The sequence below is a fragment of the Dryobates pubescens genome, chromosome 31 (genome assembly GCF_014839835.1).
Source record: "Dryobates pubescens isolate bDryPub1 chromosome 31, bDryPub1.pri, whole genome shotgun sequence".
NCBI lineage: Eukaryota > Metazoa > Chordata > Aves > Piciformes > Picidae > Dryobates > Dryobates pubescens.
Window position 1 is genome coordinate 9,128,906 of NC_071642.1, and position 26,737 is coordinate 9,155,642.

Consider the following 26,737-nt stretch of genomic DNA (forward strand, 5'->3'; position numbering starts at 1 on the left):
CTGCTGCTTGAAGGGGCTGGGGACAGAGTTTTGAGCAGGGCCTGTTGGGACAGGCTGAGGGGGGATGGTTTGAAACTCCAAGAGGGAGAGTCAGAGTGGAGAGAAGGACAAACGTTTAACACCGAGGGTGGTGAGAGCCTGGCCCAGGGTGCCCAGAGGAGGGAGATGCCCCATGGCTGGCACCATTGCAGGTCAGGTTGTTTGGGGCTCTGAGCAACCTGCCCCAGCTGCAGGGAGGTTGGGCTGGGTGAGGTTTAAAGGTCCCTTCAACCCAAACCATTCCATGACTCTCCATTCCTGGCCTCGACCCCTGGAGAGCAGAACAAGGCACACCCAGCTCCGGCTGTCAGCCCTCACTGCTGCCTGCTGCTTCTGCTCCCAGCCCAGGGAAGATGCCTCAGTTTCTCCCCCTCCAGCTGCCCATCCTCACCTCCTCTCCTGTGCCCTGCATAATCTCCACTGGAATGGAGTAGATCTTGTTGTGCATCTCCACTCCGCGCCTCATCCCGTTCCGGACGCGCACCAGCAGCACACGGAAGTTGGTACCCCCCAGGTCCAGGGCCAGGAAGTCTCCTTTCTCTGAAACCCAGGAGAGCATCATTAGGGGACAGGCTTCTGGCCTAGGACATCCTCAATGTGGCACAGAGCTGATGGGGATCTGCTCTCCCCCTGGGAGAGCCCCAGGAACCAAGCCCTGGCTGGGAGTGGAGAAGAGCCTGCAGGCAGGAAGGTGATGGAGAGCTTCGCCCCAGACCCGGGGAGCTCCCAGGGCTCCAAGCCAAGGGGCAGGTGCACACCCAAGCCACCAGCTGAACCCAGGACAATGGTGGTGAGAAACCTGTGGTGGTGGAAACCACAGTGGAGGGCAGGCTTTGTGTGCAGCCAAGTGCAGAACGTCCTGGAGGCTCAGCTGCCTTTGCCAGGAGGTTAAGAAGCTTTGCACCACCCCTGCCACAGAGGGAAGTGGGCATGGCAGAGGTTGGCAGGGGTGATGCCATCTCATTGCCCCATGCAGGACACTGGTGGACTCCTCTTGTACCTCACCTGTGCCATCTGGAGTGGAACAGACGTAGGTGGGCAGCATTTTCACAGTGGCCTCCTCGTGTGTCTCCTTGCCCAGCCCCTTCTCCATCTCCATCCTCATCCTTCCCTTCACCTCCAGGAGCTGCTCATGGCTCAGCTTGAGGGGCTCCAGAATCTTCTGCCGTGCCTTGTGCTGGGCAGCCAGCCTGTAGGCCACAGCTGTCACCATGGCTGCCCCTTTGCCACTGCCATCCTCAGACCTGATGAAGCGAATCTCACAGTCCGGCAGCAGCTTCCGCACCGTCTTGTGGAGGCGTCTGGCAAAGCTGGGGAGGAGAGGGGACCTGAGCCTGGCACCATGGCTGGTGTCACCCTCTGGGCATCTAGAGAGGACCTGAGCCTGGCACCATGGCTGGTGTCACACTCTGGTCTCCTAAAGAGGACCTGAGCCTGGCACCATGACCCTCTGGGCTTCTAAACCACTGCAGGCCCCTCGAGGATGCAGGGGGAACGCCTGGGGGCGTTCTGCTTGTGCCAAGCTTTCACCCCCCGCCGGCAGGACCAAGTCCGTGCAGCGGCCCCCAGCCTGCCCCCCCGCCGGCCCCGTCCCCTGCCCCGGCCGTGCCCCCTCCCCCGGCCGTGCCCCCTGCCCCGGCACTCACTGGGGATGCTTCTTGTAGACGGAGCCGTCCACGCCCACGGTGGAGCGCAGCCTCTCCACGCCTTTGTTGTCCTTGATGCGGCGCAGCACGGCCGCCAGGGTGGCCCCGCAGAGGTTTGCCGAGCGGGTGGAGACGATCTGGCAGATGCGGTGTGTGGCCACGCAGTCCTCGTGGGACGGCTCCAGGCCCAGCTTGCTGAGGATCTCGTGGGCTTTCTGCAGCCCTTCCTTCTCCCTGCAGGGCGAGGAACCGAAGGGTGGCTGCCTGGGAACCCAGCGCTTGCCCTCTGCCCCAGCCTGGTTGTGCCGGGGGCTGGGACCCCAAGGAACCAAGTGTGGTAGTTTTAGGCTGTGCCTTGAAAGTTTTCCACAGCTCAGGGAGTCGTGGAAAGTAAATAAATCACTATTGGGTGTAAAAAGTCAGCTAATGGTAGTGCTGAACAATCCCCATGGAGGAGAGAGGGAGCTGAAATTCATTGCATTCTGTTGTGGCTTGTAGTCTCGCCTGCAACTACAGCTTGCATCGGCTTCCAGCTGAGCTGCCCTGGGAAATGGAATGCTGGGGAAGGAACTTCCAAGCCACCACGGGGTGGATGCCTGGGAGCCCAGAGTCTGCCATCCAAAGAGTGACAGCCCTGGGACAGAGCCTGTTTGTGCCCAGCACGGATAACGGGGGGCTGGGACCCCATGGAACAAACTGCAGTGGTTTGGGGCTCTACCTTCACAACTTCCCACAGATCTGGAACAGAGAGTGGTAGGATGTAAACAAATCCCCACTGGGTGTGAAAAGGAAAAGAATGAGAAGTTCTCAGCAGCCCATGGGACAGGTAACACACATCAGCTAGTGATGAAGACTAACTTGCCTCTCTTTCCAGCTTCCTCCCTCCGGGAGCCTCTAACGTGCTTCTGCTTGGCTTTGCTGACCTTGGCTGTGTTCTTTGTTGTGGCTGAGGGCCGAGCACCCTAACAAAACAATTCTCTGCTCTTTTCTCTTGTCCCTTTGTGTGCAGGGGGGTAAGGAGGAGGGGCAGGGAGTGGGAAGCTATTAGCTCCCCTGGGTTTTGGCCGGGGGGGGGGGAGGGGATGGGGACGACGGTTCTTATGCTGTTTCTAATCTGTAAACATTGTAAATATTGTCTCTTTTGTACCTATTGGTTGTATTTCATTGTAGATTGTAGTTTGGCTTGGAAGTGCAGCTGCATGGCTTGGAAGTGCAGCTGCATGGCTTGGAAGTGCAGCTGCATTTGCTCCCAGCTGGGCTTGGCTGGGGATTTAATGTTGGAGGGGGGGTGTGGAATTTTCAAGCCACCACCCCAAGCCAGACCCCGACTCACTTCTCAATGGCAGAGACGAATCTGGTCTCAAAGTGGCCAGTAGTGAGCAGATCTGGGGTGAGCCTTCCTCCAAACAGGAGCCCTTCCTTGGCCATCTTCACCAGGATGAGCCTGACCAGCTCGCCCATGTACATCCCGCTGATCATCTTCTCAAACCTGTCCGTGGGGCAAGCACAGCAACCTGCTTGTGGCTGCCCCTGCCCTGAGGCAGCCACAGGTTGACCTCAAAAACACTTGGCAGCCTCCCAGCCCCCCAGCACGCTGTAGGTAATCTCCTCCCAGAGAGGCTGATCCCATCAGTGAGCACGCAAAGCCTTGCTGACACAACCAGCACCCAGCAGGCAGAGCTTAGGGCTGCCTGCAGGGCTGGCAGTTCTCAGAGGCAGCCCCCACCAAATCCCACCCAGGCTTGCCAGAAGCCATCTGGGGAGTGGGAGCTCTGCAGGACGTGGCTGTGGGCATTAGGTGGTGGTGTTTGCCTTGCTTCAAGTGAATCCTAGAATGGCCTGGGTTGGAAGGGACCTCCAAAGCTCAACCAATCCACCCCCCGCTGCAGTCAGCAGGGACATCCTCCACTACAGCAGGTTGCTCAGAGCCTTGTTGAGCCTCACCTTGAGTATCTCCAGGAATGGGGCCTCAACTACCTCTAACTGCCTGGGCAACCTGTTGCAGTGTTCCAGCAGCCTCCTGGTGCAGAACTTCTTCCTCACATCCAACCTCAATCTGCTCTGCTCTCATTTCAAACCATTGCCCCTGGTCCTGCCCCTGCAGGCCTTTAGGAACAGTCCCTCTGCAGCCTTCTTGTAGGTACTGGAAGGCTGCTCTAAAGTCTCCCTGGAGCCTTCCCTTCTCCAGGCTGAACAGCCCCAGCTCCCTCAGCCTGTCCCTATAGCAGAGCAGCTGCAGCCCTCTGCTCATCTCCGTGGCCTCCTCTGGACCCTCTCCAACCCTCACTTGTGATGCAGCCCTGATTTGCGCTGCTGGAGGACGCAGTGACCTAATTAACTTGGACAACCTCTTTGGTCCCACCAAGGGCAGCAGAAGGGGAGGATGGACAATGGAGAGAGAGAGAGAGAGAGCAATGCCCAAGGCTGAGCTGAGGCCAAGGATGTGCTCACAGTTGCTTGCCAGGGTTGAGCGAGCCCATGTCGATCTCGCGGTCGAACTCGGTGCGGATGTCGTTGAGGACTCCGTCGTCGCCGAACGCTCCCCACTCCATGTTGATGCACATCCGGCCCTCGTCCCCCTCCACCAGGTCGATGTGCCTCATCTCCTCCATGTAGCAGGCATTGGTGCCAGTCCCTGAGCCAAGCAAGGGTGTGGTGAGAGCATGCTGCCTGCCCCCCTCTTCGCCATCACCAGCAACAGCCAAAGCGCCGTGGAAAGGGCAGGCGGAGGGCAGCGAGCGCTGGGCAGTGCTGGTTTGATTCCCCCCCCCCTGCCAAGTGACCCTGAAACCAGGAGGAAAATGATCTCCTGGAGCTTATGGAGATTCATGGATTCATGGAATGGTTTAGGTTGGAAGGGAGCTCAAAGCTCATCCAGCTCCAAGCCCCTGCCATGGGCAGGGACACCTCCCACCAGCACAGCCTGCTCAAGGCCTCATCCAGCCTGGCCTTCAGCACCCCCAGGCAGGAGGCAGCCACAGCCTCCCTGGGCAGCCTGTGCCAGGCTCTCCCCACCCTCACTCTCAACAATTTCTTCCTCTTCTCCAGTCTCAGTCTCCCCTCTCCCAGCTCAAAGCCATTGTCCCTCAGCCTGGCACTCCCAGCCCTTGTCCAAAGTCCCTCCTCAGCTCTCCTGGAGCCCCTTCAGGTCCTGGAAGGTTGCTCTGAGGTCTCCCTGGAGCCTTCTCTTCTCTGGGCTGAACAGCCCCAACTCTCCCAGACTGTCCCCACAGGGGAGGTTCTGCAGCCCTCTGACCATCTTGGTGGCTCCCTCTAGAGCTGCTCCAGCAGTTCCACATCCCTGGACCCCAATTTCCACCCCACTCCCTTGCTGAGCTCACCAACAATGAGGCCAACTTCACAGTTGTGATCATCATAGCCACAGGTCATCATGGTCCCAACAGTGTCGTTCACCACAGCAACAATGTCAATGTCAAAGTCCTGGGGAGAGGGAGATTGAGTCAACAACCCAGCCTAAAGCACCTCTGCTCCACAGGGGAGCTGAGCTACAGAGCCTTGAGTGCCAGGGACCCACATGCCCCTGCCCCACCACCCCAGGAGGTGCCAGCCCTGCCTCTTACCCCTCTCTTCTTGATGGACTTGCGCAGCAGGGACACCACATCTTTGCCCTCCACACTGCTGCACTTGAACCCCTTGGTCCATGTCACCAGGATGCTCTGTGGAGAAAGGGCAGAGAGGAAAGCTGTGGGGATGGAGCCTCCAAGCCAGGTGTCTGCAGGGCTTCCTGGAGCTGGGCACATGGCTGAGTGCCTGCTGATCAGCCCTGATCTGTGCTATCAGGAGCTAGAAGCTATCAGGAGGTGGAAGCTATCAGGAGCTGGAAGCTATCAGGAGCTAGAAGCTATCAGGAGCTGGAAGCTATCAGGAGCTGGAAGCTATCAGGAGGTGGAAGCTATCAGCAACCATTTCCAGCTCCCTGCACAGATAAGGTTTATGGCCAGGATCCCTCAGTGCTCCCTGCTGCTCTGCCAGCAGAAAGTGATTCCCATGACTGCCTTCTATGCAGCCCTCAAGCAAAATCTGTTCAAAGCCCAGAGAGCTCCTTCAGTCCTGCCTGTCAGCTGGGGGGAGGGTGTCTCCTTGTCCCCCATGGCCAGAGCCACCAGGTGTGTCCCCAGACGGCAGAGACATCACAGTGAGGCTCCAGGGAAGGGAAAGTGCTCAGCTGCCTTCAGAATCTCCAACCCTAGAGCTCCAGACAGAAACATGGAATTGCTTTGGCTGGAAAAGCCTTCTGAGAGCATCCAGCCCAACCAGCAACCCAACAGCACCATGGCCACTAATCCCTGACCCCAGCTGCCATGGCCACAGGGTTCTGGAACACCTCCAGGGCTGGGGACTCCACCACCTCCCTGGGCAGCCTGGGCCAGGCCCTGACCACTCTTGCAGGAAAGAAATGTTTCCTCATCTCCAACCTGAGCCTCCCCTGGCACAGTTTCAGGTCATTTCCTCTCCTATCACCTGAGACTGGGGAGCAGAGCCCAACCCCCACCTGGCTCCAGCCTCCTCTCAGGAGCTGCGGAGAGCAAGGAGGTCTCCCTCAGCCTCCTCTTCTCCAGTCTCAACCCCTAGCCCTGCTCTCCAGACCCTTCCCCAGCTCTGTTGCCTTTCTCTGGCCCTGCTCCAGCCCTCAAAGTCCTTCTGGCAGTGAGAGCTCCAAAACTGTCCCCAGGATTTGAGGTGCAGCCTCACCAGGAGGCAAATGCTCAGGGATGGCACAGCTGAGGCAGGGGACAGCCACTTCCTCTCGCAGCTTCTGTTTGCTTTTCCCTCCGCCCCCAACCCTGGCTGCCGTTCATCTTCTTCACGACTCCTGCGGAGCGCTCAGGCACAGCAGCCTGGCTCGCCCCGGCCCCGGCGGCTCGCAGCGGACGTGCGGCAGCGCCGGCGCCGCATGGAGCCTCCCTGCTTTGCGTCCTGCCCGGGTGAGCTAAGGGCAAGGAAGGCACCGGGGCCCCCTCCCCGCCGCAGCCCAGCCGTGGGTGGCAGGGCAGCGGCCACGTGTCTGCGCCAGGCTCCGCGCAGCGACGGCCCCGGGCTCCCGGCGAGGGCAGCGGCGCCCGGCGGCAAGGCTGAGCGCAGCCGGCAGCGGCGGCGCACGGAGCGGCTGGGCACGGGAACGCCTCCGGGCTGGGCACGGGAACACCTCCCTCCGGGGTCCCTGCGCCCTGCGCCACGGGGACGGGACGGGACGGGACGGGACGGGACGGGACGGGACGGGACGGGATGGGATGGGATGGGATGGGATGGGACGGGATGGGACGGGACGGGACGGGATGGGATGGGACGGGATGGGATGGGACGGGGTGGGATGGGATGGGATGGGATGGGATGGGATGGGACGGGACGGGACGGGACGGGATGGGATGGGATGGGATGGGATGGGATGGGACGGGACGGGACGGGATGGGATGGGATGGGATGGGATGGGATGGGATGGGATGGGATGGGACGGGACGGGACGGGACGGGACGGGACGGGATGGGATGGGATGGGATGGGATGGGATGGGACGGGACGGGATGGGACGGGACGGGATGGGATGGGATGGGATGGGACGGGACGGGACGGGACGGGACGGGATGGGATGGGATGGGATGGGATGGGATGGGATGGGATGGGACGGGACGGGATGGGATGGGACGGGATGGGACGGGAAGGGATGGGACGGGATGGGATGGGATGGGATGGGACGGGACGGGAAGGGATGGGACGGGATGGGATGGGATGGGATGGGATGGGACGGGACGGGACGGGACGGGACGGGACGGGACGGGACGGGATGCTCAGCACACCTGGGCTGCCTGGAGCTGCTCAGCCCACTGCAGCAATTCTCCTTCAGCTCAAGCTGCAGAAAGGGCAAAGCTGTTTTCTGTGGAGGTATCTGGGCAGAGTGGAGCAGCCAGCACTTAAACATCATCTCCTGCAGCCCTGCAAGCCCCGGGGCCTGTCCCTTGGCTCCCAGCAACACCTTTGATCAGCAGCACCAGGGCAGGGATCACTCCCTGGTGATGGGCTCTGGTGAGGCCACACCTTGAGCACTGGGTTCAGTTTTGTGCCACTCACTGCCAGAAGGACATGGGGGGCTGGAGCAGGGCCAGAGAAGGGCAGCAGAGCTGGGGAAGGGTCTGGACAACAGGGCTGGGTGGAGCAGCTGAAGGAGCTGGGGGGGTTGAGGCTGGAGCAGAGGAGGCAGATGGAGAGCTCATTGCTCTCTGCAGCTCCTGAGAGGAGGCTGGAGCCAGGTGGGGGCTGGGCTCTGCTCCCAAGGAACAAGTAAGAGGAAATGGCCTCAAGGTGCCCCAGGGGAGGTTTGGGTTGGCCATGAGGAACAATTTCCTCCTGGAAAGGTTTGTCCAGGCCTGTCCCAGGCTGCCCAGGGCAGTGGTGCAGTTCCCGTCCCTGGAGGGGTTTCAAAGCTATGGAGCTGTGGTGCTGAGGGCCATGGGGTGGTGGTGCCCTGGGGGGTGCTGGGTTCAGGGTCAGACTGGGTGCTCTGAAAGGTCTCTTCCAAACAGAACAACTCTGTGCTTCTATCATTCTAGGACCTCACAAGCCACCCAACCCCAGCAAGCCTAGTTAAAAGCACAAACTAAATTGGCATGGGACAGCTGCTGGCCCACCCCTGTCCCACTGCCTCCTAGGCTCAGCCACAAGCCTCACAAGGAGGTGAGACCTTCACTCACCTCATCCAGCTTAGTCTGGTGACATGGGAAGGAGAAGGTGAATCCAAGGGGCAATTTCTTGTCTTTGATATTCAGCTTATCCATGAAGTTGGCCAAGCACTCAGCAATGTGGTCAAAGAGCTGAAAAACAAAAGAGGAGAGTGAGGAACCAGCCAGGATGGTGCATCAGAGACACCCCTGCACCCTGCCTGCTGGAGGGGTCCCTCAGGGGCTCTGCCACCCCCATCACACCTTACTGGTCCTCACCCATCACATTTGGTGTCTAGGTAAGGAGGTGATTTGGTGTCCAGGCAAGGGACTGGAGCACTGCACTGTGAGGAGAGGCTGAGAGCCCTGGGGCTGTTTAGACTGGAGAGGAGCAGACTGAGAGGGGATTTAATGATGTTTATAGATCTCTGAGGGCTGGGGGTCAGGAGGGAGGGGACAGGCTCTGCTTAGCTGCACTCTGGGACAGGACAAGAGGCAATGGATGGAAACTCCAACACAGGAGGTTCCACCTCACCATGAGGAGGAACTTCTGCACTGTGAGGGTCCCAGAGCCATGGAGCAGGCTGCCCAGAGAGGTTGTGGAGTCTCCTGCTCTGGAGCCTTTCCAGCCCTGTCTGGATGCATTCCTGTGTGACTTGTGCTGGATCTCTGGAGGTCCCTTCCAACCCCTAACATCCTGTGATCTGTGGTCCTGTGAAAGATCTACCCAGCTCCTGCTGGGAAAGGCAGGGACAGGAGGATGCTCCTAGCCCATTACACAGCTCAGGGGCTCCATCGGGCACAGAACTGCCCCAGGAAGGTTGGCTCCCCCCCAGGGCAGGGCCTTCTGCAGCCCAGGAGCATGGAGTTGGGAGGGGGAGAGAGGGGTTGGACCCACCTGCACCCCACTGCCTCGCATGAGCTCCTCAGGGATGGCATAGATCTGGTTCTCCATCTCCACCTTCTGCAGGCCGTTGTCTGAGACCTTCACCCTCAGCACACGGAAGTTGGTGCCACCCAGGTCCAGTGCCAGGAAGTCTCCATCCTCTGTGACAGCCCAGAGCAGAACAGGCAGGACAAGAGGGGATGGATTTAAACACACAAGGAGAGATTCTGGTTCCAGGCCCCCAGTGCCTGACCCAGACAGCCCCAGAGCAGGCAGAGATCAAAGCCACCTCCCAGACACCAGGGTGAGGAGGTTGGATTCTTCTCCTTGTTTAATCTATCTTTGTATTGTCACTTGATTTGATCAGAGCTCTGGGTGCATTTCCTTCCCCCCCTCCCCCATTCCTCCTCCACCCCTGGCACCCCCATAGCTGACAGAGATCAAAGCAGCTCCTTTGAGATGCATCCTGACTCCCTAAGTAAGGAGTGCAGGAGGATAGAGCCCACCAGTGGCATCCAGCCAAGCCCATGGCCAAACCCCAGTGCTCCAGGGCAGAGGATCTCCAGCCTCATGCTCCACAAGGAAGAAGTTGGCAGAGCCATCCTGGCCCATTCCTAAGCCTTAGGGTGGTGAGGAGTCTTGAACACAAGGCCTGAGAGGAGCAGCTGAGGGACCTGGGGCTGTTCAGCCTGGAGAGGAGGAGGTGGAGAGGAGACCCTCATTGTTCTCTACAGCTCCTGAGAGGAGGCTGGAGCCAGGTGGGGGGTGGGCTCTTCTCCCAGGTAAGAAGTGGACAAGAGGAGCTGGCCTCAAGCTGCACCAAGGGAGGTTCAGGTTGGCTGTTAGGAAAAATTCCTTCCCAGCAAGGGTTCTCTGGCCCTGGAACAGGCTGCCCAGGGAGGTGGTGGAGTCCCATCCCTGAAGGGATGTTTGGATGAGGAGCTCAGGGTCATGGTCTGACAGCTGTGTGCAGGGAGATGATAGGTTATGGTTGGACTCCATGACCTTAAGGTCTTTTCCAACCAGGTGATTCTGTGATCTTCTATGACCTCTGCTGATGCAGGAGGAAAGCTCCCAACCCTCCACCCAAGCAGAAACTCAGGACTTTGGGAGCATATTTGATATGTGGGAAAACTCCTGGTGTTCAGGCTGGGCTGCTGCAGCCTGGGACAGCCTCCTGCCCTGCTCCAGCAATGCCCTGCACTCCTGGCAACTGACTGAAGGAAAGACTGAAAGGTGGCAGCAGGAAAGCAGAGAGGAAAAGGTCCAAAAGACCTTCAGGGACTCATTGCTGCCTTCCCTGGGCAGACAGAGGTGGAAGGAAGAAGTTTGGGCATGGATGGAAGGAAGCAGTCTGGGCACAGGTAGAAAGAAAATTCTGGGCAGGGGTTGAAGCAGTTTGGGCAGGGGGGGAAGCAGTTTGGTTTGAGCAGGGGTGGAAGCAGTTTGGTTTGGGCAGGGGTGGAAGCAGTTTGGTTTGGGCAGAGGTGGAAGCAGTTTGGGCAGGGGTGGAAGCAGTTTGGTTTGAGCAGGGGTGGAAGAAGTTTGGGCAGGGGTGGAAGCAGTTTGGGCAGGGGTGGAAGCAGTTTGGGTTGGGCAGAGGTGGAAGCAGTTTGGTTTAAGCAGAGGTGGAAGCAGTTTGGGCAGGGGTGGAAGCAGTTTGGTTTGAGCAGGGGTGGAAGCAGTTTGGTTTAAGCAGAGGTGGAAGCAGTTTGGGCAGAGGTGGAAGCAGTTTGGGCAGGGGTGGAAGCAGTTTGGGCAGGGGTGGAAGCAGTTTGGTTTGGGCAGGGGTGGAAGCAGTTTGGTTTGAGCAGAGGTGGAAGCAGTTTGGGCAGAGGTGGAAGCAGCTTGGTTTGAACAGGGGTGGGAGCAGTTTGGGCAGGGGTGGAAGCAGCTTGGTTTGAACAGGGGTGGGAGCAGTTTGGGCAGGGGTGGAAGCAGTTTGGTTTGAGCAGGGGTGGAAGCAGTTTGGTTTGAGCAGGGGTGGAAGCAGCTTGGTTTGGGCAGAGGTGGAAGCAGTTTTCTCCATCACTGTCAGACAAGAGCAGCCCCAGGTCCTGCTGCCTCCAAGACCCAGCAGGGTTCCTCTCCCGCCGGTCTGTGCCACCCCAGGCACAGGGCAGCTCCCTGGACTGCAGCTCGGCCGCGGGCTGGGGTGCAGGACCAGCGCCAGGCCGGCTGCTGGAACCCCCAGCGGCGCGGGGCGAGGGCCGGGAGAAAGCCTCCATCAGCACTGTTTGATTTCTGAATGCATCGAATGTGCTGCGCTGGCTCCCTGGGCAGATTAGGGTGCCCGGGGGCCGCATTGTGCCCGCCGAGGCTCGCACAAAGGGGCTCCGGTGGACACAAACCCCGCGGCTCATCAGTATGCGAGCGGCAGCGGGCGGCCGGCAGCGCCACTGACTCCGGCTGAAAAGGCAGCCCCCGGCCAAGCCCGCGGGGCGTCCATCTGTCCTGGCAGCCTTCCTGGCGCTGACCCTCCGAGCGCTCGGGGCGAGGGAACCGCGGATGGTGGCGGCCCCGGGGCCGGGAGCGGCTTTACAAAGTCCCTCGGCAGCTGAAAAGGTCCTTTCAGAGCTGCTCCGGGGCTGCGAGGAAGTGAGAAGATGAGAGGGACCTGAGCGGCGGCAAACGGCCGGGGGGAGGGAGGGACAGAGAGGGGAGCAGCGCTAGGGGGTCAGTGGATCTCCCTGGTGGGTCAGTGGAGCATCCCAGGGAGGTGAGTGCATCACCCTGGAAGGGTCAATATATCACCCTAACAGCATCACTGGATCACCCTGGAGGGGTCGGTGGGTCACCCCAGAGGGGGATCCGGTGGATCACCCCAGGGGAGTCAGCACATCACTCTGGGGGAGGCAGTGGATCACCCCAGAGAGGGATCACCCTTTGGAGCATCAATGGATCACCCCAAAGGGACCAGTCTGGGTGGGGTTGGTGCATCACCCCAGAAAGGTCAGTGGATCACCCCAGAGGGATCAGTGGATCACCCCTAAGGTGGTCAGTGGATCACCCCAGAGGGATCAGGCCCTCACCGCAGGGATGCTGCAGGACAGGGCAGCTCTTGGCTCACAGAGGTCCCAGCCCTGCTCTGGCCCCAGGGGCAGAGCCCCGAGGAGGCCTGGCCGGGGCTGAGGAGCCCCTGGGGTGCTCACAGCAGGAGCTGAAGCTCAGCAAGTCCCTGCCCAGGCCCTGGCCAAGCCTCCCCTGTCGCTAGAGCAGCACCACCCCCTGCGAGAGCCCCGGAGCAGAGTGCTCCTAGCCTGCAGCCAGCAAACCCCAGCCTGCCCCAGACAGCAGCCTGCAGCCTGCAGCCTGCAGCCTGCCCTGAGCAAGGCAGCGTGGCCAAGGCTTACCCAGAGCAGTGCCCACAGGGCTGAGGGTGGCAGGGGAGCACTGGGGTGCCCCAGCTCCTGCACAGGGGCACTCAGACCCTGAGGATTCCTTTCTTCTCCTCGCCCCATGCCACCTTGACCCCTCACAGGTTGGAACCAGCTGGTTCTGCAGGCTGCCTGCCGGCCCCAGGGCACAGCTCAGGCACCTCTCCTTGCCTGGGTGCTGGGAATGCAGCAGGGGAAGCCCTGGTGAAGCTCCTCTTGTCCTGCTGGCCTCCCACGGGGCTCCAGCCAGGGATGGGCAGAGCTGCAGGCAGCGCCAGGCTCGGCACAGCTGGCAGCATGTTATGTGCCAAGCACAGGTCAAGCTGTCCTCCTGCCCCCCTTGCCTTGGCACAGAGGCTGTTCCACTGCCAGCAGGGCATGAAAAACACCTCAGGGGGGTGATAAATGCTCCAGGGCTCAGGATGCTGGAGCCAAGAGATTCCCAGGTCGCTCAGCTCCCTGGAGACGATGCTGGAAGGCAGGAGCAGCACAGCCCCAGGAAGGGCCAAGGAGCTGGGGACAGAGCTCTGCTCCTGTCCTGCCCACACCTCCCACAGCTGGCATCTTGGCTGAGACACTGCCAGGCATGGCCTGCAGGCCTGTGCCCAACCAGCTGGCACCTGCCAGGCTGTGCTGGCATCCAGGGAGCTGGGGGCAGAGGAACCTCAGGAGGTTCAAGCAGGGCAAGGGCAGGGTCCTGCCCCGGGGAGCAACAACCTCCTGCAGCAGCACAGCTGAGGGGGAACCTGCTGGGAAGCAGCTCCAGGAGAAGGAGCTGGGAGGGCTGGGGGACAAGAAGGTGCCCAGGAGCCAGCAGTGTGCCCTGGGGGCCAAGAAGGCCTCAGTGGTGTCCTGGGGGGCATGGAGGAGAGTGTGGGCAGCAGGGCAAGGGAGGCTCTGCTGCCCTCTGCCCTGCCCTGGGCAGCCCACAGCTGCACTCCTGGCTCCAGCTCTGGGCTCCCCAGTTGCAGAGCCTGGGAAGTGCTGGGGAGAGTCCAGGGCAGGCTGGGAAGCTGCTGAGGGGCCTGGAGCAGCTCTGGCAGCAGCAAAGGCTGAGAGCCCTGGGGCTGAGAGCCTGCAGAAGAGCAGCCCCAGAGGGCAGCTGAGCAATGCTCAGCAAGAGCTGAAGGAGCTGTGGGGGGCAGGAGGCTGGGGCCAGGCTCTGCTGAGTGGTGCCCAGGGCCAGGCCAAGGGGCAAGGGGCACAGATTGGCAGCCAGGAGATGCCATCTGGAGAGGAGGAGAAAGTAGTTTGGTGTGAGGGTGCTGGAGGCCTGGAGCAGGCTGCCCAGAGAGGTTGTGGAGTCTCCTCTGGAGAGCTTCCAACCCCCCTGGGCACTGTGCCCCTGGGCAAGCTGCTGTGGGAGCCCTGCTGGAGCAGGGCTTGGGCTGGGGGTGCTCCAGAGCTCCCTTCCAATTCCATCATGCTGGGGTTTGGGGTTTCCATGGCTCTCTTGACCTGCTGTCCACTGTCCCTCACCACGAAGCAGTGGCAGCATCCAGCCTGACCACCAAACCCCCTTCAGAAGCTGCTCAACTGCTGCTTGAGAGGTCTGAGGGGTGGGCTCCCAGCTTTGCAGCAGGAACAAGGCAGCAAAATGTCCCTTGGGAAATTGCCAGGCTGCAGGGACACAGCAGTGGGATGGCCTCTGCTGGCTGATAACCACAACTTGGTCCTCCCTGGGTGCTCCCTCCATGGGTGATAAGATATCAGCTGTGGTGCTGAGCCCACAAACCAAACAGTGAGCTCAGAGCCCAGGGGCTGGTTGCTCCCAAGGAACCACCTCAGGGTGGCTGTTTGGTGCCTTCAGAAAGGGCTGTGCCAGGGGGAAGCGTGGGGCAAGGTGGGCTTGGAGCCTGGGCACTGCAGCACCATGGGCAGGGTCATGCCCCAGCTGTGCTGCCAGCCCAGAGCTGTGCCCTGAGGGGTGGTGCAGGAGGAGGAGGCTCAGCCCCTGGTGTTTCCCACCCCATCTCCATCTGCAGAGACCTTTGACAGCCCTACCCTGCCCTGGGCTCTGGGCATGGACTCAGAGTTTTCTCTAAAGCCTCTCAAGACCCTGGGCCCCATGAGCTGGTTATGGACAGGGTCTGAGCTCACCAGCAAGGTCAGGGTGCTGGAAAGCCTCATCCTCCTCATTTCCAGGGATGTGACCACCAAAGTCTTAGAACCAGAGAATGGGTTGGGTTGGAAAAGCCTCTGAGAGCATCCAGCCCAACCAGCAACCCAACCCCAGCATGGACACCAAACCATGGCCCCAGCTGCCATGGCCACAGGGTCCTGGAACCCCTCCAGGGCTGGGGACTCCACCACCTCCCTGGGCAGCCTGGGCCAGGCCATGACCACTTTTGCAGCAAAGAAATGTTTCCTCATCTCCAACCTAACCCTTCCCTGGCACAGTTCCAGGCCATTGCCTCTCCTTCTATCACCTGAGGTGAGGGAGCAGAGCCCAACCCCCACCTGGCTCCAGCCTCCCCTCAGGAGCTGCAGAGAGCAATGAGCTCTCCCTCAGCCTCCTCTGCTCCAGCCTCAACCCCCCCAGCTGCCTCAGCTGCTCCTCCCCAGCCCTGCTCTCCAGACCCTTCCCCAGCTCTGTTGCCCTTCTCTGGCCCTGCTCCAGCCCTCCAAGTCCTTCTGGCAGTCAGAGCCCAACCCTGAGCCCAGGATCCCAGCTGTGGCCTCCCCAGTGCCCAGCCCAGGGGCACAGTCCCTGCCCTGCTCCTGCTGCCCACAGCACTGCTGCTCCAGGCCAGGCTGCTGCAGCATCCTCCTGAGCCCCCCAGGCCATGGCTGTCAGCTGCTGGGGCTTCATGGAGGAAGCAGCACATCCTTGTGTCAGTGTTGGGGGGGACATGTGGTGGTGCCAGCCAAGGCTGGGGACAGCAGGAAGGGGCAGGGTGGGAGGTGCTGTTTGCACTGAGCAAGGAGAGTTCTTGCTCAGGACCCTTGGGGCTCCAAGAAGCTTACTTGGGGTCTGCTTTCCCCCAGCCAGCCTGCAGTAGGATGGCACTGCAGGGGCTTTGGTGGGTGCTGGAGCCAAGCAAAGCAACAGGAGGTGCTTTGAGGAGAGGTCCTTGGTTCTGTGGTCCTTCATTCTGTGGTCCTGCTCTGGCAGGGGGGCTGGACTCAATGATCTCCAGAGGTCCCTTCCAACCCCTAACATCCTCTGACCCTGTCTCTCAGGTCAGAAGGAGAAATCTTCCCCTGCTCATGCTGTGAACCCACCCAGAGAGCAGAGGAGGAGGAGTGGCAGGGAGCTGGGGCTGTGTTTTGACTCCAAGCCATGGACGTGACCTTGGCTTTCCCTAAGCATCTCTCATCCGCCCCCAGCCAGGGGCTGAGCTTAACCAGGCCTAATCCCAGAGAGGAGGCAACTCCAGCTGTGCCAAGGAGGGGTAGAAGGACAGGGAGGAAGATGTGGAGCCCCTGGCGCTGCCAGGACAGGGTCAGAGCCGCTGTGGCCACAAGCAGGGTTGGAGCAGAGGAATAACCTCGGGTGGGAGGCAGCTGTGGCACCCGGAGCAGGGGAGAGCTGAGCTTTGTGTCCAGCCAAAGACAGACTTTGCCCAGAGGCCTCCAAATAAAGTGGAAGGAGGGAGGACATGTCCTGGGACACTGAGCTCTTCCCCAGCTGCTCTCACACTGTCCCATGACGAGGTGACGTGCCAGGGGAGCTGGCACCGAGCCCCTCCTCCACCCGACCTTGGCTCACCCCAGCTTGCCACCTTCCAGCCCCCCACTGCAGAGCCCAGCAGCAGAGACACCAAAGCTGCTCACAGCCTGGATCCAGCTGGAGCCCAACAAGGAGCCACAGCTCCTGGCTCCCCAGGACATGCTTGAAACCCTTCTGCTCTCCAGTCCTGGGGCAGCTGCAGCCCCAGCACCCCCATCCGGGAACACTGCCAGCGCTGCCCTGCCCTGTTCCCCCCACACTGAGCTTGCTCTGGGTCAGAAGTGCTGGCTGGACATTGCAGAAGCTGTGGACTGGGAGGACATGGGGAAGGAAGCCCAGGACTTGGGGAGGAGCTGTTTAGAAGGGCTTGAGGTGATAGGATAAGGAGCAAGGGCTTGAAACTGGAGGAGGGGAGACAGAGGTTGGAGCAGGTTCAGAGACAGCAGCAAAGATGATCAGAGGCTGCAGAACCTCCCCTGTGGGGCCAGGCTGGGAGAGTTGGGGCTGTTCAGCCTGGAGGAGAGAAGGCTCCAGGGAGACCTCAGAGCAGCCTTCCAGTACCTTAGAGGGGCTGCAGGAGAGCTGGGGAGGGACTTTGGACAAGGGCTGGGAGTGCCAGGCTGAGGGCCAATGGCTTTGAGCTGGGAGAGGGGAGACTGAGACTGGAGAGGAGGAAGAAATTGTTGAGAGTGAGGGTGGGGAGAGCCTGGCACAGGCTGCCCAGGGAGGCTGTGGCTGCCTCCTGCCTGGGGGTGCTGAAGGCCAGGCTGGCTGAGGCCTGGAGCAAGCTGTGCTGGTGGGAGGTGTCCCTGCCCATGGCAGGGGCTTGGAGCTGGATGAGCTCTGAGGTTCCTTCCAACTCAAACCATTCTATGACTCCATGACATCAGGAGGCAGTTCTGCACAGGGAGGCTGGGGAGACACTGGCACAGGCTGCCCAGGGCTGTGGTTGAGGCTCCATCCCTGGAGCCATTCAAGCTCAGCCTGGCTGTGTCCCTGGGCAGCCTGCTCCAGCTGGAGCTGTCCCTGCTGGCTGCAGGGGGTTGGACAGGATGCCCTTGGAGGGTCCCTTCAACCCAATGCAATCTGTGTTTCTATGAGTTGCTGTGGTAAGGGCAAGGAGAGAGCTTCTCCCTTCTCCCCAGCACTGCTGAGAGCCCTGCTCCTGCCCCTCAGGAGCTCTGGCAAGCTCCTCCAGCACCCAGTGCCCTGGGCTGCCATGGTTCCTGTGCCCAGGGGCAGCATCCTGGCCACCCCTGTAATGAAAAACGTTCCCCTGCATGGAACCAGATTGAAATCTCCCTCCTGGGGCAGGCAGCCAGGCCCAGCTGGGGGCTCTCTGTGCCCCACAAGGGGCAGAGCCCATGGGGTGCAGCAGCAGGGTGGCTCTGGGGACAGGGACGGTGCCAGGCTTAGGGGGGCTTAGAAGAAAGCTGGGGACAGAGGCAGGGCCTGCTGGGACACGACAAGGGGAATGGTTTCAAGTAAAAGGTAAGATTCAGACTGGAGACAAGGAAGGAATTTTTGATGCTGAGGGTGGTGAAGACCCTGCCCCGGGTTGCCCAGGGAGGGGGGAGCTGCTCCATCCCTGGAACCACGCCAGGTCAGCTTGATTGGAGCCATGAGCAGCCTGACCTGGCTGCAGATGTCTCTGCTCACTGGGCAGGGGCTGGCCTGGGTGACCTTTAGAGGTCCCTTCCATTCTGTGATGCCTGTGACCCCCCCAGGCACTTGTGCCCTGGTGTCTCGCTGGGTGTCACCGGCAGCTGCCCTTGGGCCTTGGCTCCCGAGCAGCCAGCCAGCAGGGATGGGGTTTGGTGGCTGTTGGAGCAGGGCTGCCTCTCAGGTACACCCCGTGGAGCACCACCCCTACCCTGCAGGCTCCCCTCCTGGGGAAGGAAGCTGCAGTCTGCCCAGGCAGTGGGCACCTGAGGCTCCAGGCATGGCATCTGCTGGGACCTGCTCACCTCCAGAAGCCAGGCATGGAAACACAGAGCTGGCAAAAGAGCTGGGGAGGGAAGAGCAGACAGCTCCTAGCAGCAGCTCCCTTCCTGCTTACCCACCTCTGCCTCTGGCTACAGCAACCTGTGCCGCCCAGACTTTGCCGTGACCCCCGGGGGGTGCTGAGGTTGGAGCAAGCCCAGCTCTGAGCCCCCGGGGACCTTCCCCGGGGCTGCTGCCAGCCCGGATGTGGAGCCAAGGGCAGCTCCAGCTGCTCAGGGCTCTCTGTCCCTCCCTGTCCTGCAGCTGCCAGGACCCCCCCACCGCTGGGGGGCTCGGGGCTGGTCCCGGGGGCGGCTGCATCCCGCTGCATGCCAGGCGAGGGGCAGTGCCACAGGGACCACGGGCAAGCTCCTTGCCAAGCCACTGAGCTGGGAGGGGGAGGCACAAAGGCATTCCCCCCGGGGCTGCTGCAGGGAGCGGTTTTTGGGTCAAGAGGAGCAGGCTGGAGCCGAGGGCAGGCTGGAGCCGAGGGCAGGCTGGAGCCGAGGGCAGGGATGCGCTGGACCGGGCCAAGCAGAATGGGCACATTGTGAGCGGCTGAGCCCTGAGCTCCTGCCGGGGCCCTGGTGGCATTCAGAGCGGTTGGCACCACCGCAGTGCCAGTGCTAATGAAATCTGATGAGCTGGACCCGTGACTGTCTCTGTCCTGCCAGCAGGGGCACGCCAGGGCTGCTTCCCACCCTCCCTCCGCACACACCGGAGCCCCCCCCCCCAGCGCCCCCCCAGAGCCCTGCCCCCACGGCACCCCAGCCCCAGGCTCAGGAGTGCAGGCGGCCACGGGTGGCGCCAGCCGTGGCCACGGGTGGTGCCAGCCCCGTCCCGGCGGTGCCCTCCCTCCTGGCACACGTTGGCCGTGCGGGCTGCGCCGTGCTGGGAAGCAGCAGCTCCCCTCCCAGGGTACCTGTGCCGTCCGGGGTGGACCTCACGAAGGTGGGCAGCATCTTGACCGAGGCAGTGGGGTTGGTGTCTGCCCCCAGCCCCTTCTCCATCTCCTTCCCGAAGCGCTCACACACCTCCTGGAGGGTCTCCTCGGAGAGCCTCATGTGGTACAGGTATTTGTCAATCTGCAAGGTGGAGACAAAAGGCAGAGGGCAGCTGAGGGGCTGGGGACACGAGCAGAGACCCTGTGACAGCCAGAACAGAGTGCAGCTGTCCTCACCCCTGAGGCAAGGAGCAGGACGTGACTCTGACAGACGAGGAGCAGAGGGCTGGAGCTGCTCTGCTCTGGAGACAGCCTGAGAGAGTTGGGGCTGTGCAGGCTGGAGAGGAGAAGGCTCCCAGGAGACTTTCTGGTGGCCTTCCAAGATCTGCAGGGGGCTACAGGAAAGCTGGAGAGGGACTTTTGAGGGTGTCAGGGAGTGATAGCACTGGGGGGGATGGAGCAAAACTAGAAGTGGGGAGATTCAGATTGGATGTTAGGAAGAAGTTGTTCCCCAGGAGGGTGGTGAGAGCCTGGCACAGGTTGCCCAGGGAGGTGGTGGAAGCCTCCTGCCTGGAGGTGTTTGCAGCCAGGCTGGAGGTGGCTGTGAGCAACCTGCTGTGGTGTGAGGTGTCCCTGCCCATGGCAGGGGGTTGGGACTGGCTGAGCCTTGAGGACCCTTCCAGCCCTGACAGTTCTGTGGTTCTATGATTTGGCTGTGCCAGCACACTGCCCACAGTGCCACAGCAGCCTGTCTCTGGGCACACCCCAGCACCACCCCTGCAGCCCTTCCTCAGCTCACCCAGTGCCACCCCACAACCTCCTTGGCAGCATCCTCTTGCCCAGGCAGGTACCAATGTGGGAATGCCAAACTCCAGAGAGCTTCCAGTGCTCCTCAGCCTCTCCTCCACACAGCCACCCAAACAGGTTGCAACACAAGCAGGACCCAAACCCAACGACCTTCCCTGTCTGGGCCATGAGTCAGGAGGTCGATGCCAGAGCTTCTCCAGCCCTTCCTACGCTGTGGTGGCAACTGGAGCCTGACCCCCAGGGGCTCTTCCTGCATGAAGGATGCCTGGCAGGAATCACAAAATCCATGAGTCTCAGAACGGTGTAATTGGAAGGGAGCTCTGGAGCTCCCCCAGCCCAAGCCCTGCCCCAGCAGGGCTCCCACAGCAGCTTGCCCAGGGGCACAGTGCCCAGGGGGGGTTGGAAGCTCTCCAGAGGAGACTCCACAACCTCTCTGGGCAGCCTGCTCCAGGCCTCCAGCACCCTCACACCAAACTACTTTCTCCTCTTCTCCATCTGGCATCTCCTGGCTGCCAATCTGTGCCCCTTGCCCCTTGGCCTGGCCCTGGGCACCACTCAGCAGAGCCTGGCCCCAGCCTCTTGCCCCCCACAGCTCCTTCAGCTCTTGCTGAGCATTGCTCAGCTGCCCTCTGGGGCTGCTCTTCTGCAGGCTCTCAGCCCCAGGGCTCTCAGCCTTTGCTGCTGCCAGAGCTGCTCCAGGCCCCTCAGCAGCTTCCCAGCCTGCCCTGGACTCTCCCCAGCACTTCCCAGGCTCTGCAACTGGGGAGCCCAGAGCTGGAGCCAGGAGTGCAGCTGTGGGCTCCCCAGGGCAGGGCAGAGGGGCAGCAGAGCCTCCCTTGCCCTGCTGCCCACACTCTCCTCCATGCCCCCCAGGACACCACTGAGGCCTTCTTGGCCCCCAGGGCACACTGCTGGCTCCTGGGCACCTTCTTGTCCCCCAGCCCTCCCAGCTCCTTCTCCTGGAGCTGCTTCCCAGCAGGCTCCCCCTCAGCTGTGCTGCTGCAGGAGGTTGTTGCTCCCCAGGGGCAGGACCCTGCCCTTGCCCTGCTTGACCCTCCTGAGGTTCCTCTCTGCAACCTGGCCAGGTCCAACCTACTGCCCACTCATCTCTGCTGAGGTCACCTCTGTGGAGGGTTGTAGAGCCAGCAGCTCCTCAGCACTCATGCAGCAAACAAGACAGAGTGGCACCAGCAGCATGGCACAAGCAGTGTGGCACCAGCAGCATGGCACAAGCAGTGTGACAGCAGCAGCATGGCACCAGCAGTGTGACAGCAGCAGCATGGCACCAGCAGTGTGGCACCAGCAGCATGGCACAAGCAGTGTGGCACCAGCAGCATGGCACCAGCTCTGTGGCACCAGCAGCATGGCACAAGCAGTGTGACAGCAGCAGCATGGCACCAGCAGTGTGGCACCAGCAGCATGGCACCAGCTCTGTGGCACCAGCAGCATGGCACAAGCAGTGTGGCACCAGCAGCATGGCACAAGCAGTGTGACAGCAGCAGCATGGCACCAGCAGTGTGGCACCAGCAGCATGGCACAAGCAGTGTGGCACCAGCAGCATGGCACCAGCTCTGTGGCACCAGCAGCATGGCACAAGCAGTGTGACAGCAGCAGCATGGCACCAGCAGTGTGGCACCAGCAGCATGGCACCAGCTCTGTGGCACCAGCAGCATGGCACAAGCAGTGTGGCACCAGCAGCATGGCACAAGCAGTGTGACAGCAGCAGCATGGCACCAGCAGTGTGGCACCAGCAGCATGGCACCAGCAGCATGGCACCAGCTCTGTGGCACCAGCAGCATGGCACAAGCAGTGTGGCACCAGCAGCATGGCACAAGCAGTGTGACAGCAGCAGCATGGCACCAGCAGTGTGGCACCAGCAGCATGGCACCAGCAGCATGGCACCAGCTCTGTGGCACCAGCAGCATGGCACAAGCAGTGTGACAGCAGCAGCATGGCACAAGCAGTGTGGCACCAGCAGCATGGCACAAGCACTGTGACACAAGAAGCATGGCACCAGCAGCATGGCACCAGCTCTGTGGCACCAGCAGCATGGCACAAGCAGTGTGGCACCAGCAGCATGGCACCAGCAGTGTGGCACCAGCAGCATGGCACAAGCAGTGTGACAGCAGCAGCATGGCACAAGCACTGTGACACAAGAAGCATGGCACCAGCAGCATGGCACAAGCAGTGTGGCACCAACACTCTGAGACCTGCAGTGTGCCACCAGCTCTGTGACACGAGTGGGTGCCATGGCCAGCAAGGGCAGGGCCCCAGTGCCCGCTGCTCCCTGTGCCCAGGCCATGGAGCTTCCTGGCTCCTTCCACAAACAGCATCAGAGCCTCTCAGCCCCCCCAGGAGGGCCAGGGGAAGCTCCTCCCTGCCCCCTCCATGCCTGGCACCCTGGGCCGGCGCGGGGCAGGGGAGGGCTGACGTGGCCCTGGCTGCCAGCTCCCCAGCGCTGCCCTCTTTCAATTAACTTCACTTAAAACTAATTAAAGGGCAGCAGGCAGCCCCGTGCCGTCCAGAGGGAAGCTCCACCCTGGCAGCTCACCTGTCTGCAGGCACGTACCAGGAGGTCACCCTGGAGCCAGCAGGCTGGGGGGGTTCGTGGGGCGCTTCGGGGGTGACTCACGGCCACCTGCTCCGGCGTCACCTCCAGCCTGCATGGGCCCTGGGCTGGGCACAGCAGAGCACAGCAGCTCCACTGAGGGTTTGGGCTGCCTGCAGCTAGGGCTTGGGATGCTCCAAGCCTATCCTTCCCCCTCCCAGCTCGGCCGGAGGTTTGGAAGCCAACTCCTAGAAGCTGGAGAAGGTGGAAAGGGCCTGGCTGGGATGCTCCAGGAGAGATGCTTCCATGAAGCCCCAGGCTGCTTGGGGTTGAAGGAACCTTCAAAGCTCATCCAATCCAATCCTCTGCAGCCAGCAGCTAGGAACAACCTGAGCTGGGCTGGTGCCAGCCTTGGGGCAGCTCCCAGCTCTCTGGGCAGCCTGGGCCAGGCTCTCCCCACCCTCAGTCTCAAACATTTCTCTCCACTCTCAGTGTGCCTCTTGGAGCCCAAACTATCCCCCCCTTGGCCTGTCCCAACAGGCCCTGCTCAAAACTCTGCCCCCAGCTCTCTGCTCAGCCCTTGAAGGCCACCAGAAGGTCTCCCTGGAGCCTTCTCTTCTCCAGGCTGCCCAAGCCCAACTCACTGCCAGCATTGCTGTGGCCTCCTCTGACCCTCTTCCAACAGGTCTCTGTCTGTGCTGGGGGCTCCAGAGCTGCCCCAGCACTACAGGGGAGTCTCAGCAGAGCACACCAGAGGGGCAGGAGCCTCTCCCTGCTGAGGCTCTCTGTTCCCTGGCAGTGATATCCTCACTGGAGTGATGGAGAAAGCCTTGGTGCCTCCAGCCCCTTCCCTTTAACTGGGAGCTGAGTTACTGAGCTGGAGCCCAGCAGGCTGGAGGGAAGGATCAGTGGAAGGAACCCTGGAGCTTTCCCAGTCGTCCCAGTGCTGTTTACCAGCTCCTCCCTATCTCCATGCAGCAGGAACTCAAACACTCCCCTCCTGCCCCTCCTGTTTGCTTTTCCTTGCTGGAAATTGCCACCCATGTGCCCAGTTCACAGGCACAGGGATGGCAGCTGCTGCCCCAGGTCACCTCCAGCTTCTCCCTCCTCCTCCAGCTCCAGCCTGAAGTCCACCTCCACCCCAGCCCCGGGGTAGGAAACCTCTCCCTGATCTGCCCCAATGGCTATGGATTGATGCCACCAAGCCAGGACACAGGGTCCAGCCCCATGGCTGAGATGTGAGCCACAGCCAAGCTTTATCCTGGCTCCCAGGGCACCTCAGGAGCCACCAACCTGCCCCTTGGCACAGGGAGGACCTCACCCTGACACCTATCTCCTCTGCAGCAGCATCTGACCAGGGGTGTTGGTGACAATTAGAGACAAGCCTGGGTGCTCTGCCACCCAGCAGCCTCCCCTCCCCATGAGACCCTCCCCCACTGGAGCCCTTCAGCAGCCTGTGACGGTCAGGGTGGTCCCAAGTGAGACCACCCTGAGTGAGGATGGAGCCCCAAGCAGGTGTCTCCATCCCAGCAGTGAGGTGCTCAGCAGCAGGGCTCAGGGCAGAGCTTCACCCTGGCATGAACCACGAGGTGCTGGTGCCTCTCTTCTGCTCCCCCCACTAACCCTCCCTGCTTCTCCCCCCACCTTGGAGAAGATGCTTGGGAAGCTCACACAATGAGAAGCCATCGATGTTTGCTCCTCAGTTCCTGCCCAGGGCTCCAGCACCCAGAATCCCAGTGTGGGGAAGAACATGGAGGCTTCACCTCTCCAGGACAGGCACCACTTGACCATGGAGGCTTCACCTCCCCTCTCCAGGACTGCCACCACTTGACCATGGAGGCTTCCCCTCTCCAGGCCTGGCACCACTCAACCATGGAGGCTTCCCCTCTCCAGGCCTGGCACCACTCAACCATGGAGGCTTCCCCTCTCCAGGCCTGGCACCACTCAACCATGGAGGCTTCCCCTCTCCAGGACAGGCACCACTGGACCATGGAGGCTTCACCTGCCCTCCCCAGGCACCCTGCAGCACGTCCCTCATGTCCCCCACGCTCCTCCCCACCAGGCATAATCACAGTGTGAGGAACCTGCTGACCTGCTTCTAATCTCCAAAGCTCTCTAAACCCAGGATCATCTTCCCCTGCCCACGTAGTCAGCATCCTGCTTGGCAGCTGGGGCAGGGCAGCTCTGGGAGCAGCTCAGCTCCTGCCCCAGAGAGACCACCTTGGTGTGCACCTCACCCCACTGCCAAGCCACAGCCACCTCCATGCCAAGGCTTCCCAGCCTCATGACCACCTCCATGCCAAGGCTTCCCAGCCTCATGACCACCTCCATGCCAAGGCTTCCCAGCCCCATGACCACCTCCATGCCAAGGCTTCCCAGCCTCATGACCACCTCCATGCCAAGGCTTCCCAGCCTCATGACCACCTCCATGCCAAGGCTTCCCAGCCCCATGACCACCTCCATGCCAAGGCTTCCCCACCTCAAGGCCACCTCCATGCCAAGGCTTCCCAGCCTCATGACCACCTCCATGCCAAGGCTTCCCCACCTCAAGGCCACCTCCATGCCAAGGCTTCCCAGCCCCATGACCACCTCCATGCCAAGGCTTCCCCACCTCAAGGCCACCTCTACATGCCAAGGCTTCTCAGCCCCATGACCACCTCCATGCCAAGGCTTCTCAGCCCCATGACCACTCCATGCCAAGGCTTCCCAGCCCCGTGACCACCTCCATGCCAAGGCTTCCCAGCCCCACAGCCTGGTTCATTACTCCAGTGAAGCCCTCCCTGCACCCAAGCACATCTTAAATCCTAGCAGAGTTGTGGCAGGACAGGAGAATGAGCCTGCAGCCTGAGTGTCCCTGAGCACAACCAACCTTCTTGGTTGTTTAATCCTTTTCTGAGATCATTGACAGCTCCACAGAAAGAAAGTCGTTGGGTTAGGACCTGGATTGGGGCAATTTAGACTCTGGAAAGCTTCCACCAGCAATCAAAGTGCTTCCCTGAGGAAATATCAACAAACTGAATGCAGGAGGAGCAGACTTCAGCTGGGGGTGCTGGGTGTGCTCACTGCCCAAGGTGGCTGCACCCAGGGCAGGACACTGAGAGCAAGAGCTGGACCATGGGAGCTGCTGCAGGGTAAGGAGCCTGATGCAGGCAGATCCTCAGCTGCCAGCTCAGGGCTGGCTTCAAGGCCCAGATACTTTTTATACCAAGCATCTGCTGCTGGGTGCTGGGGAAGTGCCTAGCATTGCCCTTCCCAGCTGCAAGGCCACCACAGGGCAGGGCACATCCACCCTGAGGCTGAAGAAACCTCAAGTTGCCCAATTTTTGCTGCCAGCTGGAAGCTGAGTGAGCTGTGCCACACAGAGCCATGCTCCAAAGCACCCCAGAGCCAGGTTTGCTTTGCAGCAACAGCCACACACTGCTGAGACACTGGCACAGGCTGCCCAGGGAGGCTGTGGCTGCCTCCTCCCTGGAGGTGTTCAAAGCCAGGCTGGATGAGGCCTTGAGCAAGCTGGGCTGGTGGGAGGTGTCCCTGCCCATGGCAGGGGGTTGGAACTGAATGAGCTTTAAGGTCCCTTCCAGCCTCAACCATTCTATGAATCTATGAACTCATGGCTCCAGCACCACAGCTGGATGATGCCTGAAGGCTTCTCTTCATCCTCCCATCAGGACTAGACCTAGGTGGTCAGTGCTGAAAATGTGTCACCCTGCAAAGGTCTTCTTCCCATTCAGTGTCACTATCCAAGATGAGGGAAATGGTCCAGAGGAGGCCATGGAGATGATCAGAGGCTGGAGAACCTCTGGCACCAGCAGAGGCTGGGAGAGTTGGGGCTGTTCAGGCTGGAGAGGAGAAGGCTCCAGGGAGACATCAGAGCAGCCTTCCAGTACCTGAAGGGCTCCAGGAGAGCTGGGGAGGGACTTTGGATAAGGGCTGGGAGTGCCAGGCTGAGGGCCAATGGCTTTGAGCTGGGAGAGGGGAGACTGAGACTGGAGAGGAGGAAGAAATTCATTCCAGTGAGGGTGGGGAGAGCCTGGCACAGGCTGCCCAGGGAGGCTGTGGCTGCCTCCTGCCTGGAGGTGTTGAAGGCCAGGCTGGATGAGCAACCTGGGCTGGTGGGAGGTGGCACTGGCTGAGCTTTGAGCTCCCTTCCAACCCAACCCAC

General features: G+C 61.2%; 1 protein-coding gene across 1 annotated transcript in view; it reads right to left on the reverse strand.

Annotated features, from left to right (window-relative positions):
• The window catches only part of LOC104309449 (hexokinase-2), a 37,183-nt gene that overhangs the window by 4,850 nt on the left and 5,596 nt on the right, over positions 1-26,737 (reverse strand). Inside the window, exons 2-11 of the mRNA XM_054175040.1 lie at positions 19,200-19,362; positions 9,257-9,405; positions 8,392-8,511; positions 5,267-5,362; positions 5,027-5,126; positions 4,137-4,320; positions 3,019-3,174; positions 1,686-1,919; positions 1,045-1,349; positions 431-579 (exon numbers count right to left, since the gene is read on the reverse strand). Coding sequence (XP_054031015.1) covers positions 431-579; positions 1,045-1,349; positions 1,686-1,919; positions 3,019-3,174; positions 4,137-4,320; positions 5,027-5,126; positions 5,267-5,362; positions 8,392-8,511; positions 9,257-9,405; positions 19,200-19,362 — 1,656 coding nt within the window. The remainder of the gene's footprint in view (positions 1-430; positions 580-1,044; positions 1,350-1,685; positions 1,920-3,018; positions 3,175-4,136; positions 4,321-5,026; positions 5,127-5,266; positions 5,363-8,391; positions 8,512-9,256; positions 9,406-19,199; positions 19,363-26,737) is intronic.